Source organism: Pseudopodoces humilis, chromosome 5, assembly GCF_049639895.1.
Source record: "Pseudopodoces humilis isolate 2021_Gansu_Grassland_sample_001 chromosome 5, ASM4963989v1, whole genome shotgun sequence".
NCBI classification, from domain to species: domain Eukaryota; kingdom Metazoa; phylum Chordata; class Aves; order Passeriformes; family Paridae; genus Pseudopodoces; species Pseudopodoces humilis.
This window is the reverse complement of record NC_142204.1, coordinates 59,069,310-59,086,704: the sequence shown is the minus strand read 5'-3', so window position 1 is coordinate 59,086,704 and position 17,395 is coordinate 59,069,310. Positions and strand designations below refer to the sequence as shown.

The 17,395-nt window shown below is 44.0% G+C and overlaps 1 protein-coding gene across 1 annotated transcript in view; it reads right to left on the bottom strand.

Moving 5' to 3' along the window:
• Positions 1-4,100: 4,100 nt before the first annotated feature.
• LAMB1 (laminin subunit beta 1) overlaps positions 4,101-17,395 on the bottom strand; it is a 42,313-nt gene continuing 29,018 nt past the window's right edge. The window contains exons 24-33 of the mRNA XM_005519188.3: positions 14,431-14,800; positions 12,613-12,797; positions 11,179-11,420; positions 9,506-9,709; positions 8,977-9,121; positions 8,036-8,243; positions 7,728-7,869; positions 6,719-6,895; positions 5,310-5,469; positions 4,101-4,416 (exon numbers count right to left, since the gene is read on the bottom strand). Coding sequence (XP_005519245.2) covers positions 4,280-4,416; positions 5,310-5,469; positions 6,719-6,895; positions 7,728-7,869; positions 8,036-8,243; positions 8,977-9,121; positions 9,506-9,709; positions 11,179-11,420; positions 12,613-12,797; positions 14,431-14,800 — 1,970 coding nt within the window. The 3' untranslated portion in view covers positions 4,101-4,279. The remainder of the gene's footprint in view (positions 4,417-5,309; positions 5,470-6,718; positions 6,896-7,727; positions 7,870-8,035; positions 8,244-8,976; positions 9,122-9,505; positions 9,710-11,178; positions 11,421-12,612; positions 12,798-14,430; positions 14,801-17,395) is intronic.

The following is a 17,395-nucleotide window of genomic DNA, read 5'->3' as shown; positions in this document are numbered from 1 at the left end:
TGAATGGAAAGCAAAGCTGAGACAACAGGGAAGAAAAGCTTGATTCTTCCAATAGATGTTGGTATTTCAGAATCACGTCTAGCTTAACGCAAGTAAATGTTAAGTGTTAATCATGTGATTTGCAAGTTCTTCCCAGAAGCCTTGCTCTTGGAGTAACAGTTTTGTGTCCACTCCCTCCACCTCCTGAATACTTGTAGTAGCCTTACTGCAATTCATTATTGAATTGCATCAGTTACAAAAGTTTGTGTGTCATTTTATGTTAAATGCAGCTTGAAAAGCCTGGGAAACTTACAACCAGTAATACTACTAAGTCTGTACTGGAGATTATAGTTTTCCAGACATCTAAAAATAAAAGTCAAGGCCTTAAAATTATTTTTGTTACTTCTCTCACTGTCATTCCCATTCTTGTTAAATTTACAAAAAAGTGTCTGTGAAAGTAAAATGAGCTCCTGAGCAATTTGTCAGTGGTCTCATGGCAGGCCCGAGTGCTGCCAAGTTGGCACTTTGTAGCAGCTGCTGAGTGTACTGTGAACAGTGCATGATGCTGTTGTGATGATCAATTCCTTCAAAGGATTTTTTTTTGTTGTGGTGTGTGTGACCTCTGGAGCTTAGGGGTAATTATTTATTTAACCATAATGTTCTTCAGTTTGCTTAGGTGGTGCTGTATTCTGCCATAGTTGTCCTGATTTTGATGATGTTAGTCAAGGTTAGGTAAAGTGTCAGTCAAAGAACATACACAGAATCCTGGAGTCAGAGTTCACAGTTAGGATGTGCAAACACATTGCGGTTTTGGGTGCTGATTTGTGTAGCTGATGAATGTTTGTAGCTGTAAATCAGTTTGTGCCATACTGTACAGCTCTGTGAAGGTGCACTGTAATACAGTAACTTTGAGCTGAGGTCATGGTGAACTGGATGCTACTCTTGCACATCATTTGTGTTAAGTACAGGCTGTTCTTAGAGCTGTTTGTATACAACTCCTCAACTTGTTTGCATTATATGCCCTGTGAACTTCAGTAGTTCTTTCCCAGGAAGGCCTGATCCTCAGATGTTTTTACACTAATGCATGCAGCATGCGGAACCAACGAGGAGCTCAAAGCTTTGTCCCAGTCCCATAGATTTGATATCATTGGGATAATAGGGATCATAGGTATAAGTGAAACCTAGTGGGATAAGTCCTGAGTGGCATGCCTGTTGGATGGTCAGGAAGGATAGGTGAGGCTGAGGGGTGGCACTGTGTGTAATAGAAGGGATAGAATGTTGGCAATGGCACCATTAAGAGCCTCTGGGTAAGAAGGGGCAAACAAATAATGTAGGTGATAAATATATGCAATATATTTATACAATATGCAAATAATGCATATTGTGGGAGCCTACTATAAACTTCCTGGCCAGGATGATGATGCAGATGAATTATTCTTTGAGGAACTAAGGGATACTTCCAAATCAACTCTCCTTGACCTTATGGGGAACTCCAGCTTGCCAGAAATTAACTGGTAACATCACACCTGGGCCAGAAGATTCCTAAACACCTGAATGCCAATTTTATGGGACAAGTTCTAAGGGAGATGACTCCGAAAACTGCCTTCCTTGATCTACTGCATGTCAACAGAGTGCATCTCATAAGTGGAGAGTGGCAGCTGTCTTGGCCACAGCAACTACAAAGGGATTGAGTTTAAAATCTCTGTTGACAGGAGGAAAAATGCCAGCAAAACCTCAGCTCTGGACAGGAGGAGAGCAGAACTTCAGGCTGCTCAGGGAATTAGTCAGGTCCCCTGGGAAAATGCTGTCTCAGGTGTTGAGGTGTCTTAGTGCTGGTCACTTCTTAAACATCACCTCCTAAGGACATAAGAACAGGCACTTCCCAGGTGTTGGAAGTCAAAGCGGTGAAGCTTGGCTGAACGGGAATGTTGTCTTGGACTTAAGATGAAAAAAGGAAGATGTATGCCCAGTGGAAGCATGGTCAGGTGCCAGAGGAAGAATACAGAGATGCTGCTGGCCACTGTAGGGAGAAAATTCATGTGGCCAAAGCTCAACTGGAATTGAAGTTGCCAGAGCTGTGGGGGATAGATAATAAAAAGAGTTTTTTCAAATATATTAATAGCAAAACACATAGCATTGTCCCATTAACTAATGAGGATGGTCATGTCACAAACAGGATCAGGGACAGGGCTGAGGTGTTTAACATGGTCTTTGCCTCTGTCTTCAACACAGATGAGGGAACAAGGGGGTCTCACTGCCCTGAGCTGGAGGACTATGTGCAGGATGAGCTCCAGCTGCAGCTGGATCCCTACAAAATCTATGGGGCCTGATGGGCTTCATCCAAGGACCCTCAGGGAGCTGCTGCTGTCATCACAAAATGCCTGTTGCTTTTTTGTGTTTTGTTTTGTGTTTTTTTGTTGGGTTTTTTTTTTTTTTGAGCAGTCTTGGAAATTTAGAGAGCTCTCAGCTGACTGGAAACTGGTGAAAGTTGTCCATGATTTTTAAGAAGGGCAAGGGGGACCCCAGAACCTGGCAGTCAGTTAGAGGCCTGTCAGTCTCACTTTAATGCCTGATAGAGCTATGTAGTTTATTCTGGGAGGTATCAAAAAACACTTGAAAGACAATGCAGCCATTGGTCACAGCCACCATGCCGTCAGGGGAGGAAAGTCCTGCTTATCAAACCTGATTTCCTTTTATGACATGATAACCTCATAGCTGGTTAAGGGAAGCCAATTGGTGTACCCAGTTTGGATTTCAGCAAAGCTTTTGATACTGTCTCTCAGAGGAACCTTCTGGACAGGCTATCCAGCACACAGCTGGATAAACACATCGAAAGGTTATGGGTGGCATCAGAGTGGTGACCTGTCACTAGTGGAGTTCCACAGGGCTCCATCTTCAGCTCTGTGCTCTTCATTAATGACTTGGAGGCAGGACAGGAAGGGATACTAATCAAATTTGCAAATGATACAAAACAGCCACTATCTGTTGACTTCCTACGAAGGCAGAGAGGCCCTGCATAGAGACCTTGACAAATTATAGAACTAGTCAATCACCAACCATTAAAAGTTCAGCAAGGGTAGGTGCCAGATTCTGCACCTGGATGTATGGACAGACTGTGGAATGAGAGGCTGGAAAGCAACGCTGTGGAAAGGGACCTGAGTGTCCTGGATGATGGAAGGCTGAACATGAGTCAGCAGTGGAGGCAGCCAGGAGGGTCACCCATGTCCTGGGGGCATCAGGCACAGCAATGCCAGCTGGGCAAGGAAGGGGATTGTCCCATGCTGCTCTGCACTGGGGTGGCCTCACCTCGAGTGCTGGGGCAGTTTTGGGCACCACAATATAAAAACTATTAAACTATTAGAGAGCATCTAAAGGAGGGCAACCAAGATGGTGAAGGACCTTGAGGAGAAGCCATATGAGGAGTGACTGAGGCCACTTGGCCTGTTCAGCCTGAAGGAGACTGAAGGGAGACCTCACTGCGGTTACAACTTCCTCATGAGGGGAAGAGGAGGGCAGACACTGATCTCTGGTGACCAGTGCTGAGGGAGTGGTCTGAAGTTTTGTCAGGGGAGGCTGATGTTGGATAATTAGGGTGGGTGGGCACTGGGAAGGGCACCAGCTCAGGGCAGTGCTCACAGCACCAACCTGACAGAATTTAAGGAGTCTGGACAGTGCTCTCAGGCACATGGTGTGACTCTTGGTATGTCCAGTGCAGGGTCAGGACTTGGATCCACTCCAGCTCTGCTTATTTTGTGATTCCAAGCTTGGTTTATCACATAAATTTGGTGCATTCATACTTTCAGTGCTGATCTCTGTTTTCACTCTACATCTCAAGTGTTTCATAATCAGTGACATGACAGTGGGGGGTACACAATTCTTTTTGAGTACTGTGGTGTAACTAACTACATGTGGATGGTATTTCTTCATTCTCTGGTAATTTGGTCTGAGTCACCATACTATATTTCACAGTAATAGGAACCCTTCTTTAGAATTACATAGTTCAAGCCAAGATTTTATTAGATCTCTAACCAGTTTAAGAACAAGACTTGCTAAAGGACTAACTGATGTACCATTGCAGCTACTGAAAATAGGAAGGAACTTAATAAGTCATACTAGGTACATACAGTGATACAAAAGTACTGTTTATTTTCAGTATCAAAAAAGTTACTTTTCTTTGGTTCTGTGGCTTTAAAGTTCAATATAAAGCCTGTTCACCTCATCAAGTCTTAGTGTAATGCCAAAAAGAACTAGTATAATACTTGTAAAATCCATCCTGAACACAAGCATTTCCCACTCCTGTTTATAAGCAGGTGCTATAAACAGCAACCTTTTGGCTGATTGTCTGTAAGAGGGAGCGAACTGTCTCTTCCAGCTCCACCAACTGCTTGGCTTTGTCTTCCAGAACTTTTTGATTGTTTTCATATGTATTTTCCAAATCTGTAGGCAAAGGAAGGCAAAAAAAACTAGCTTAATTGCTAGTGCTTTAATACATGTAATTCATTATAGCTATGGATAAACTATTCAAATTTATTTCTGTTGTGGAAGATATTCTGATTGGGGCAAAAAACCAAACCAAAACAAACAAAAATAAACAAAGGCTGGAATGGCACCTTTTTGTTTCATTAACATAGGGATGTAAAGGAACAAGGAAGTTATTTTCCAAAGGTGAAAATCCAAAACTGTATTCTGAGAGTTAAAATAATTGTAATTTTTTGCTCTATGGTGGTGTTTACAGAACAGTGAATTGTTTTGGCTTGTGATGACTAAGTCTACTCAGCAAGTCACAGTAACTGTGCAGGAGTAGCAAACAGGGAAAGAGTGAGTTCTTGGCCTGGCCAAACCAGAAGGAAAAGTTAATTCTGTCTCTTGTAGCAAGGGACAGACTGCCTCATCCTGGTTCAATCAACTTTGTCAACAGTAAATGATTAATTAATCTGTAAACTGGAAGTCCTGTGTCCTGATTAGCTTTTGTTTTAAGAGCTTTCCAGGGTGGAGTTAGGGGAGTACTGCTGGGAGATGGGGGGTCTTGCTGGAACAGATGAGTCTTTGTCCTGAGCAGAGTAGTTTTATTCCTTCTCTGTGGTGGTTCTGGGGGCAGTGAGAGGTGCCACACCAGAAGTTTGTGTCTCGCCTGTAAGTTTCAGCTTATTCTATAGAAATCTTTGCTTCAAAAAGCTGTATTACGTCCATAAGAATAAGGAAAGCAGATCAAGTCTCAGTAAAAACTAAGCACCTTTTCTTTTCCCCTTCTGCTGATGAATAGCTGGTTTAACAGTGTGATATTGGTTCATGTTCTAAGGTGCTAAATTACCTCCTCAGAACAGCCTTACCTTTGAGCAGCTGGAGTTTGCTGTTTGCTTGAGCCAACAAGGCTCTAGCTTCATCTTGCAACACGCCTGCTTTCCTCCTGGCCTCGGCCGACTCCTGTGTCTTCTTGGCAATGAGCTCTTCCACCGTTCTGTACTTGCCGCTCAGCTCGTTGTTGAGGACCTGTTCCGAATTCAAGCACATGATGGAGCTCACACAAAGCCAACACAGGGACTTGGCATTTCCTCCTCTGTCCTTCACTAATCCGCGTGCAAGGAGAGACTACTGAGCTGGGAGCTCAGTTAACAAAAGCAGAAACAGGGCCAGGGTATTTCCTACTTCCTGTCCAAGACTAAGAGCTGCAATGAAGACTCATCAGTTGCTCTTTTGCAGCTCTGTGGCTGTTTTACAGCTTCAATACTGGCACTTGGCAGAGATTTAAGGGATTCAGTAACAGGGTTCTGTAACTGATGGAAGCCATGGCCCCTAGAACTGCTGGGAAGCTACACGTGGCACTGCTTCTGGCTGAGTGGCTGCATCTGGGGAGGAATACCCTTGCTTACTCTTTCAGCAACACTAGCTGAACTAGCTGCCCAGCTGGTGTTGGTGAAAATGCTGGGAAAGGCATGAGGTTGGTTTCTCAGCTGTGCTGAGAATCTGGGGTTAAAATTAAGAAGTCCTATGGCCCAACTAAATTCAACCATTGAGCAAGATAACAAACCATAGCTACACTGGAATTCCCTTGTGTTTACTTGACAGCACCTGAAATACTACTTAGTTTTTGGATATTGTTGAGTTGATGGATAATGCAGCTCTCCTGTCAGAAAATGTCTCTCTGGAGATTGATACACTAACTAGAGACAAGAGATGGGAGCAATGAAACTTCCTTTGGCAGATTGGTCAATTGTTTTGTTAATGAACATTCTTTTGCTATTACAAAAGTGTGTAGCAAACACTGGGAGTAATGCCATATGTTCACAGAGAAAATCTTGCAAATCTGATATTTAGCAATTACTTCAGTTTTATGTTAGGATAATTATTTTTCCTGTTGTTTGATTCTGTATATGCCAAATTCTGGTTTGTTTGTCCTGAACCTATCATTGTCACAGAATCATAAATACTCTATACACGTGGGTAAAAAAATTCCAGTTCTCCTGTGACAGCTAGTAAAGCTGAGGAATAGAAACCTTTCTCTGAAAGGCTGATAAGGTTTCCTGCAGCTATTTCAGAACCTGAAAACTTCTCAATACATCTCTCCCAGGATCTAATACCAAAGTAAAAAGTAGCTATCTTTGGTAAGAGCATAAATGTTGGAGTATTTTCTACCCCCAGAATATGAACAATAAATGTGATGGATCACATGTATTCATTGATCTCATTTTAGCCAAACCTGGGGGAGTTTTGCTGCCTTTAGGATTGTTCCTGAGCTCACCTTTTGGACTTCTTCAGCATTTTGTTTTGCACTAATTATTTTGTCTTCTATATTTCCCACATTCTCTGAATTTGTAGCAGCCTTTTGCCTAAGGTCTTCAACACTCTTCTCTAGCTCAAACAGACGCAAGGTAGCATTGTTCAGTGTTTCTGCAGATGCTGCATTTTCAGATTCAATCTAAGAGAAAGAAGAATGAGAGTTAGACTTTCAAAAGACAGTGGATATAATACTAAACTTTCTCCATAAACCCTGCTCAACTAACTAGTTTGTGTCCATAGATCTGAGTTTAAAACAGTGTTTTAGCTTGCAAAAAAATGTCCCATTGCAGTCAGGATGAAAAAGCTCAGTGCTTGAGAATGGTATATATGGGGCTGCAAAAGAATTAAGGACCATGGTCAAAAAGTATTTGATTGTATTATATATGCAAGAGCTGACAAAATTTCAGACATTTGACTCCATCATTTGATAATGGACTTGAGAAGCTTCTAAACTGGCCAAGCTTCATAAGTACAGATAGCACTGTGGTCTCATAAGGGCTTTGAGATGAAGTCTGCAAATACTTTATCTGACAAGACTGTGGCACTTGGCACTTCAATCTAGCATTTATTTATTTTAGTCTGGTGCTGCAGTGTGGATGACACTGAGCACACAATACATAGCCAGTGTGGCTGACAGGTGTGGCTTGCCAGGGGTCTTGTCAGACCTGCAGTGTTAGAGGGCTACAGTCCTGCTCATTTAACTTGGCTGGTGCAGGATATGGGGTGAGAAAAGCCTTTTGGTGGTTTTTTTTGTTGTTGTTGTCTAGTTGGGCTTGTGCACGATAGTCCCCTAGCATCTGTCCCACTCACTCTGAAGTTGATGTGAAGGTAGGAATGGTTTAGATGCATTTTAACTGCAGCCTTTGCTTTGCAGTACCCAAGAGCTTTCCCTAGACAGGCTTACATCAATTTCTAAGCATCAGACTTGGTGCTGTTTCTATTATCTTAAGGAATACTCATAAAGAACTCACTGAAGTCAGCAGGTCTTGAGTTCCTTTAATATCTTCATCAGCTTGTTTGATGGCTTTTTCAGCTGCATTTTGAGCTTTTTCAGCTTCTTCCAGTGCTGCTTTCACCATGTCTGCAGTGACTTTGACATCTGTTGCACCTTTGCTGTGGAGCAAGATTGTTAATGCTAAAAATGCTCTTACTTTGGAACTGGAAAAAGAACATAGGCTGCAACGGGCTGGTTTTGCCCCTTACAGAAGGAATGAGAATTTACATCAGGGGAAGTTAAACTGCATTTTCTGATACAATGAGATGAAACAGGGCTGCATACCTCGCTCTTTTAGCTTCCTCCAGTAGCATTTCTGCTCTGGCAATGTCTCCAGCACTCTGCTGCAGAATGACCTCAACATCAGAAAGGCTTTCTACACGCTCGCGAATATCTTCTGTCAGGGCCTGCAGCTGCTGGGGAGTGCTTGGCATCTCCATGTTCAGCACTTCATTAGCCACTGCCTCAATGCTATCCAGGTCAGCGCTGTCTTCTAGCAGATGGACACAAATGTCAAAGATGTGAGTAAAAGTTTCGCTCTGTCATGTCTCAGCACTCAAACTCTTGTTCAGCTGCTTCCTTAATAATGAAAATCATGGGCAAACTTCCTCCCCGAGATTTATGGAAAATCAAGGTGTTAAAACTACTTCCCAAACTGAAACTTCCTTCTCAGGGGAGGCCCAGCAGGTGTATAGGCCCTGCTGGCACAGCCCTCTTGGAAGCCATTTGAAGATCTTGGTGCTCAGCTGGGGGGGAACCTGAGCCCACAGGGAACAAAACCAACAGCTGCACGTAGATGTGTTTGTGCTCCCAGCATAGTCAGCCCTGAGCAAACAGGCAAGGAATGGGCTGCTGGCAAACAAAGCTCTCATTTAACCTTTACCTGCTTTCATACACAGAGAGAAATGCAGTTTCTGACTTCCTTCCCCTTTTATACTGCTTTGTCTTTCTGGCCAGAACTTACAGACATACTTGGCAAAGTACAGCAGTACAAGAGCCTCAGCTGAAACGCGCACAAGAACATGTCACAGTTTGCTCTCACTTTCTTATTATCTTGGTTTTCTCTTAGTTTTTCTCATGTTTCCAGATTTCATCATACACACTGTCTGTCTAGGGGAGGTGGGGGGAATGACAACCATTGCACTAACTCTTGGAAGATAATACAGATGTAAAGCTAGTTTTCACAAACACAGAATTAAAATATAATCAAAATATAAAGTTCTTACGCATTAGGAAGTCTCTAATCTGTTTAATAAGATTTCTCAGATCTTCATTGCTTCTGTCCACTTGTTCTTTTGTAGCATTGGTTTTGAACAAAACTGCTTGTGCATTTTGCTTTGCTTCATCTGCTCTCTGTTTTGCCTCAGAAACCTAAAGAGAGGAAAATGGAAGGCTTCCTTGCTTATCTTCTTATGCTTTAGGGCTTGTTTTAAAACAATTCATCTGGAGTCAGAAGTAACAGTAACGAGGAATGCTTTTTCTCATAAAACCAACAGAACACTTGGAAGCTGGCCCTGATCCATACCACCAGTGCTAGTTTAAACAACTCAGGCTGATGTTTAGTTATCCATGAAGCTTCACTTTAGCAAGCTCCCTTTTCTGAAGATATTTATAAGCATAATGAAGTTACACTACTCAAAAGAAGTATTTTCTGCAGAAACCCAGCACATACTTTGTCAATTAGCGTCTGTGCTACAACATACAGATTTTTTTTTTTTCTTCTGTACTGTCTTAACAATTGATCTGGCATATTACCATTCTGGAGAGTTGCTCAACTTCTGCTAATGCACTGAGGATGTCTCTGTCAAAATCCATAGCCTTCTGCCAGGCATTGTGAGCTACGGTCACCAGCCCGTCGCAGCCGGGGCCTCCACACTTCTTCTTGCCTTCCTCTGTTCGGCAGTTCAAACCTCCGCACTCAGACTCGGCACAGGAGGCTCCCGGAGCAGTGCCACACGTCTGCAGGGACACAGGAGACAAAGGAAGCAGTCACAGACTGATTTCCATTGCTAGGCTGCATGGGGACTGGAGTAGGATGCTATTCTACCACAATATTTGAGAGTAAACTTTTTTTTTAAGAAGTGAAAGTATTTCTATCAGCAACATTGTGTTGAGAATTATCCACAACTTGGTCAATTGTTTGGTTATGAAATAACACAGGAGTTGGTTTAACCAGAGGGAAAATCAGAAAAGTCCCTGTTCTTGTGAGGTTCTTTTACCTTTTCATGCCCTACCCCCCCACTCTCTTTTTGCCAAATGATAGTCACTAACTCAGGTTTTGCAGCCAAAATACTCCCTGTGAAAACCTAGGGGATGAGCCAAGTTAGCTGCAGATGTCTCCTGTGAAGTGTAAATGAGTCTCTCTTACCTGTTTGGCATGTAACCCAGCAGTAGCTAGAAAGCAGAAAGATTGTGTGTGCGTGCGTGTGTGTGTGTGTGTGTGTGTGAGAGATGATTGCACCTCTGAGCAACTCAGTATTTACTGCCTTGATAAACATCTACCCAAGATCCTCAGTCCTCAAGAACAGTCAGGGCAGGAATGTAGGGGAAGCGAAACTAAACAAAAAGATGTCTCTTTCTTCTCTACAGAGAAAAAAGGAGGGCTGAGGGAGTGGGAGGAATGACTAGTTGTAAAGGACAAGAGACAATCAGCATGTGAAGAACTTGCTCTCTACCACAGGCCTGGCCTGCCTAGGGGAGTTAATGAGCAGTGCCCTGCAGCCTGCCTTCACCCAGGGTTTTTCAGAGATTGTTCACTGAATGCAGCTGGCCAACTTCCAAGAGAAACTGAAGGAACACCCAGCCTCTCCCAAGAAAAAGCCATGCTTAATCATATTTACAGATGAGCAGGCACGTTCAACAGAGAACATGTCCTTTTGACTCCAGCTCCTTGTAAGTTCTGCTTTGGCTCAAGCAGGAGGATGAGCCTGGGGTGATGCTGAGGCCCGTGGGTGTGAGCAGAAGCGCAGCCTGGCCAGGTGCAGCACAGGCACAGAGTGTACCCGATGGAGCTGCAGCAGGAGGGGAGCCTAGGGAAAGCAAGCACTGAACTCGGGATAGGTTTAAGAGGATGGCTCTCAGCCCAGCAGATTTGCCACACTTTTCTGTGTGTGGGAACTCCATCCTTAGCAAAGAACACTGGATTAGAACAGGGGTGATGCAAAAACAGGTGCTCTGTTTGGGCTGGAGAGAGTAGGAGGAAGACCACCATGAAAGGCTGGTCTTCAAAAGCCAGTAGTGTCAGAGCCCACCAGTAAAACAACCCAGTTCTAGCCCACAAAACTGAGGGGTTGCTCAACCAAGCAAGGTACATTTTTCACGAACGAGCCGCACATGTCACACTGTCACCCTACAGTTCCTCCCCACCCGTCACAAACCCGACTCTATTTTTGCTAGGGGTTTTATCCCAGTGATTCTCAGCTGTGTACCTTCTCAGCCATCTCAGAGAGATCCAGGCTCTGCAGCTTTCCAGCGAGTTCATCCAAAAGGCGCGACTGCTCCTCTTGTTTAGCCTTGAACTGGGCCTCCTTCTCATTGATCAAGTCTTCCACTTCCTGCCGCGTTTGCGCTGACAGCTCCACGGCGCTATCAGGATGAACAGTGGAGGCATTGACCCTCTCCTCTGCCTCCAGGGACATCTGGAAATACTTGGTGATGCTATCCAAGGCTCCTGCAGAAATCAGAGCGAGCTGATGAGAACTCTGTTAAGTTACCCAAAGGAACATGTATTATAGATGTTAGCAGATGACATCAGGGTTAGTGACATTTCACATCACAGTAAATGAAACACTGGCCTTGGAAGCTGTGTTCAGTGCCATTGCAAGGATGACAGAATTTGGCCTCTCATAGAAAAAAGTTTTCTTTTTTGCTTAGTGGACAGTGTGTCAAGCTGGACTTTGAAGTTTCCCTTGACCCTAGTGACTAAGTTGTGCTTGCCCTAAGGGCAAAAGGAGATTTGGCCTTTTAAGGTTTTTAGGGGAACAGTCTGTTTTCTAAGGATTCCCTTATCCCATTAATTCTTATTGCTTGCCCTGGAATGTCTGGCTTATGGAGTCACTGCTTGGAAACTAGTCAGAGCTTTCCTAAGAAACAACTGCTTGAGGAAAGATGATGATTTATAGAACTGTTGATTTTGGACAACTTCTGGAGAGGCCTTGTGTGAGTGTGAGGGACCCTATGGGGGTGGCTATACTCTGCATCCTGGGGCAGCTTTCCTCTGCAGAATACCAAAAGTCAGGGACTCCCCTGTTCTACGTGCTACTCGCCTCACTCTGAAATCTCCCATGATCACTGGAAACTATCTCAGACTTTGTGCAACCAGGAAATTTATAAGAAAAATTCAAAATACTCTCTTTGAAGTCAGCTTTCCAAATTTCCAAATAATTAGGTGACATTCCTCCTCCTTCAGCAAATTTTGATTCTTGGCCCATTTCAATGTGTCAATGGACATGCAAGGCTTGGGTGGCTCAGAAGAACTGGGCCCTTTACCACAAGCTCTTTTTTTTTCACCCATAAACAGCAATTGAACAGACTGAGGGGAGCAAGAGAGATGTCCAGGCGTATCTTGAAATCTGTGGTGCACTTTTTTCTGCTGTGTCTCATCTACAATGTGTTCAGCATGACACCTTAAGATGGTTCTGTGCCCCAATAATTTGAGACAGCTTTGCAATGTGCAGAGGAAGAGACAGGGTGAGGGGGCAAAAATTCCTGCTGCATCAGCAACTCTGCTAATGCACAGAAAGAACCTGTCCCTGAGGAACTGTGTTTTATTACAAGTTAGAAGATTAATCTGCTACTTAAACCCATGCACTAATAAATCTTTGGCCACCCTGCTGCTTTCTTCCCCTCCCTGTGACACTTACCCCGAACATCAGAGATCTTGATGAACTCTAGCTGCTCTGCAAGCTCCTTCACAACGTGGTCAAGACTTTTGGCATCTGTCTCCAGTGCACTCAGGTCCGTGTCTGTGCTGTTGCTCTTTGCTGCTAAGGCTGATAGGTTTTCTTCTATGTCAGCTATCTTAACCGTAACATCTGCTGTCAGCTTTCTGTGAAACAGGCACAGGACTCAACATGGGGAGGAAGAAGGGTCATATGCCATGTACTTCACTGGAGTGTGGTGGCTAGAGATGTACCCAGCTTCTCCCATGGCAAGACCTGTCCTCCCCCAGTAGAGCTCTGAATGATTTGTAGCAACATGCCTACCTAGAATACTGTTTTGTTTCCTTTATTATACAAAACTACTTTTTAATCTACAGCACATTTATAAACCCAAAGCACCAAATTGCTCAGAAAACAGCTGCCTTGTGTAAGATATTAACAGGAGGCAGATTCCAGAGGACTGGTGTAATGCTCTTGTATCATGGCAACTGCATAGGTCAGTGTTGACTACTATGATCCATACATAATTTGCTTCCCATCCCACACAGCTCAAATGTAGTTTTGATTACTACAAGTTCATCAGACAGATTTGAACTTCAGGAAGCAGGGAGGGGGGAGCCTTAGTTTTAACACAATGGATTCTTTAAACTCTCCAGTAAAGATCACTCTTCACCAGAGTTTTGAAGGAAAGCCTCCTGCTCTAAGCATTCACTCAGTGAGCCATGGAGCAGGCTTTAGCTAGTGGGATAACCCTAAAAGGAGAAGCAAGTCAGTATTACATGTCAAGGCTGCTATGGAACAGAGGTGGGCATAGGAAGCTATTCCCATGCATGGTGATCCCATCAAGCCCAGTATTTCCTCATTCTGAAAGAATCAAGGCAGTATGTAAGGTCTAGATCAATTTACAGCTCTCTCAATAGCCCAACAGCCTGCTGTTTTCCAGGACTCCTCCAAAGCCCAGTACTTTTATATACAGCCAGAGGAGCAAGAACAGATACACAAAAGGTATGTTAGGGAAAAGCAGCTCAGCTGCTCTGACCTCCCTCAATACACACAGAGCCCAGAAGCAGCAGCAACCCCCAGCTCTCCAGCAGGAGGAAGGGGAGCTGTAGGACACAAACTATTCCTAATTGAGACATTTGTGCTTTAATCCTCACCCCTTTGCTTTGTGCAGTTCCCTTTACAATGCACAAGTTGGAGCAGTTGCAGATAGGGCTAGAAAGCCTCTGTAATCCTACTTAATGTTGGACTGCCCTATCTCCAGACTACCATCTTTTGTAAGCTTAGCCCTAAAAGAAAATATAAGGCTTCTACCCTGAGAAAAATGGAAACAATCGTTGTTATAAATCCAGTACTTCCCCCAACACGTGCTCACAGTGCAGAAAGGAGCCCAAGTTTCCAACTCATCAGCTACACTTGGAAATCCAGGAATTTAATCTCTCCCCCTCTTCATTCTCTCACATAATAGCAGCGTTTGTCCTTTGCCCTGGGGCATCACAAGGCAAGCGTGAGTGGCTCCCTGGTAATTAGCTGCCTGGAGAGCAGTGACAGCAGGACAACCCCAGCCCAGCACGTGGCAGCTGCACTGCCCTGGCCAGGTCTCTGCTCCCGGGATGGGCACTCCCTGCCAGTGCTGAGCATGGCGAGGTGCTCCAGCAGCCACAGCACCCTCGGCCAGCCAGAGGAGCAGGAGTGCCCTCAGCCCAGCATGGGGACACCAGTCACAAGTAAATCCCAGCTCACTGGAACTCCCACTCCTTCTCAGGACAGACTTATTCAAGTAACTACAACTGTACTCACTCTGCTTCCTCGAAGAGGTTCCCAATGTTCTTCAGGGGCTCAGCAGCTGGATTTTGAGCGATGATGGTTTTAATTTCAGTGAGCTTCTCCTCCAGTGTGTTGAGCGTCTGCTGGTATGGGCCAGTGACTCCAGTGATTTTGAGGGTATTAGCCCTGTCCAAGAACTGCTGGGTCCTATTAGCCAGCTCGCTGATGATCACATCCCAGAGGGCAAAGCACTGGTGGCACGGCACGCAGTCAGGGAAGAAGCCTGAGTAGCCCCGGGAGCACTTGTCACAGTGCAGCCCTTCCACCCCCTCACTGCAGATGCACTGCCCAGTGGCACGGTCACACTGCGGGGTCTGGATGCCACGAGGATTGCAATCACATGCTGGGAGAAGAAAAAGGCACATGTAAAGGCCATGGAGAGGGAAATGACTGTGATGTTGGCAGGGTGGAAGAAAAATCAGTTATAATAAAGTGGTGAAATGAGTATAGAGGTGGTCAGTGTCTGAATTATAGAAAGCTAATTATGGATGTATCACTTGTGTATGGAGAAATCAAGTGTGAGTGAGAAAGGGGTGAGACGTGGGGAAATAACTCTAGGGGAGACCAGGACTTGCACATCTTGGAAGTACAAACAATGACAGAGCAAGGGTGGACACTGCTTTTTGCAACGTTCAGATGTCAGCTGGATAGCAACTGAAAACAAAGATCCCAGTTTCTCTCCTGCAATTAAGAGTGAGTAGAGCAAGGCTCTCGGGACAGGAAAAGAAACGGCAGGCAGGCACATAGCAGAGGGTTTAAGAGCAAGCCATGAGTGAAAAAGAAAAATTGAACTAAGAACAACCATTTACTGTTTTACATATTCTCCTCCAGCAGAGGAGTAACAGTCAAGTGAGGAATCCTGCAGATCAAATCCCAACCACCTTCCCCTGCACCTCCCACAACAGCACACTAAAAGGAGATAACTGATTACACAGCACTTGGTTAAGTGGGGGAGCTCTCTTCTGTAAGGTGCTGTGGGTGCTAAAAGCTGAATTGGCTTCCAAGAACAGGAAAAATCTATGGAGCAAAAGCTCTTGTGAGATATTCTAGGCAGAGGTACAGGGACTGGCTCAGAACACACTCCTGCCATAGATAGTGGGAAAATATTCACAACACACATTGAGGAGGCTGGACACTGGGCTGACATTTTGGGTATACAGAAAATCAGAAAAAATCTGGCAGTGAAAAGCAGAATAGAACAAAGAATGTGGTTATGGGCAGCCCTGTAGTGTTTGAAGCATTAACAACCAACAGCCTACATGCTGTTTGTCACCCCCAATGTCACCCTCAGAGAAAATGAGGACACTTAACAGATTTATAAATTTTTAAAATTATTTCACACTTTGAGCACCAACTTCAGAGTTCACACCTTCATGAAATGCACTTCTTTGGCACTAACCCACTTCAGAGAGAAATTAGTCAATTAACTTAGGGATGCACTGTCACTGCCGAAAGCATAGACACACTTTGTACACAGTAATGCTATCAGAAACGTTTCCATGCAGCGAAAATGCTGCCACTTGACCTCCTTAATTACAGGAAGCAGCAGAAGACACCACCAACATGCAAAGATTTTAATAAAGAGACGGCAGCAAGCAACAAAAAGAGAAGCTTTGAAAATATGTACATCATCTACCTATCATTATAGCAGAATGCACTCGAAGCAGGTCAAGCACATGTTCCTTAAACAGGAAAAGGACTGGCACACCTGATAAAACCCCTCCCTTACGCATCCATTTACCAGGCATTCTCAAAGGAGGTTAAATGTCTCAAAAGGGCCCATAAATCAATTCACACACCCAAAGCAAATGCCCCCTTGAAAACAGGGCAAAACACAAAGCTGTTTTCAAGACTGTACATTGATTGCTTCAATGCCAGAACACAGTGGTGGTCTTCAGTTCAAAAATTACACAAAGAGCCTCAGCAGAACAAATCACTCCTCAACAAAACGACTTTCTTGTACAATGTGAATATGATAGGCGAGAGACAAAAATAACTTCTGCTGCCTGCACAATTGAGCAAAACGGTCCTTTGTTCTTTGAATTATACCCTGACACAAGAGATTGTTTTTACTTTACATCGAAAGTGCTTAAGTAGTCAACTCACCATGGAATATGTTCCCTGCAGGCAAACCGTTGAGTTCCTGTTTGAAGGTCAGTTAACCCTTCTGTCAACTAATAAGGCCCTTGGTATAATGATGAATTGTCTGAATTCCTCTGTATAGAAAGAGGCTAAATGGCATGTGGTTTTTCTCAAAGATCCTGAGGTCTGATCAAGTTACATGAGTACTTGCTGCTGGCAAATCAGATCACTATATTTACTTGTGGATTTAAAAGGCTTAATGTGAAAAGAGAAAAACCCTAACCCCATGTTGGTAATTCTACTCCTGAATACCTGCATGTTCAGGAAAAGCAGATGACATGGCTTCAGTAGCATTTACATGGTGAAGTGGATTTCAAAATCTCTGAAACCAGAAAATACCAAGGAAGAAGAGAGAATTTAGGTACTGACATACTGTTTACAAAGTGAAAACACAAACTCCACAGCTCCCTGCTGGGGGATGATAAGAGCAAAGAAGTAATTTATTCTAAATGCAGCACAACAGTTAGAAGAATTCAGTCCTACAAAACTCCCAAACCAAGCTTTGCAGGACCATGAGAAAATTGTACAAGGCAGCTTGAAACATTACTGTTATTCCTCCATTTTAAGATTTTTTTATCAAGCCCAGAAGCAAGCAATCCTGGTTCTGAATTACCTCAGTCCCCTGACTGAAATATATATATAAAATGGTTTTCAAAAGTGCTGGTTTCATATTCCTCTTCCTCTTCTTCATACTCTTCCCAAGACATTAGCCATACCCGCTTTCACCCCTAAATACCTCTAATACCTCTAGTGGCTGAGTCCTGTTCCTTGTGTCCTGGACACCACCACCAGGCAT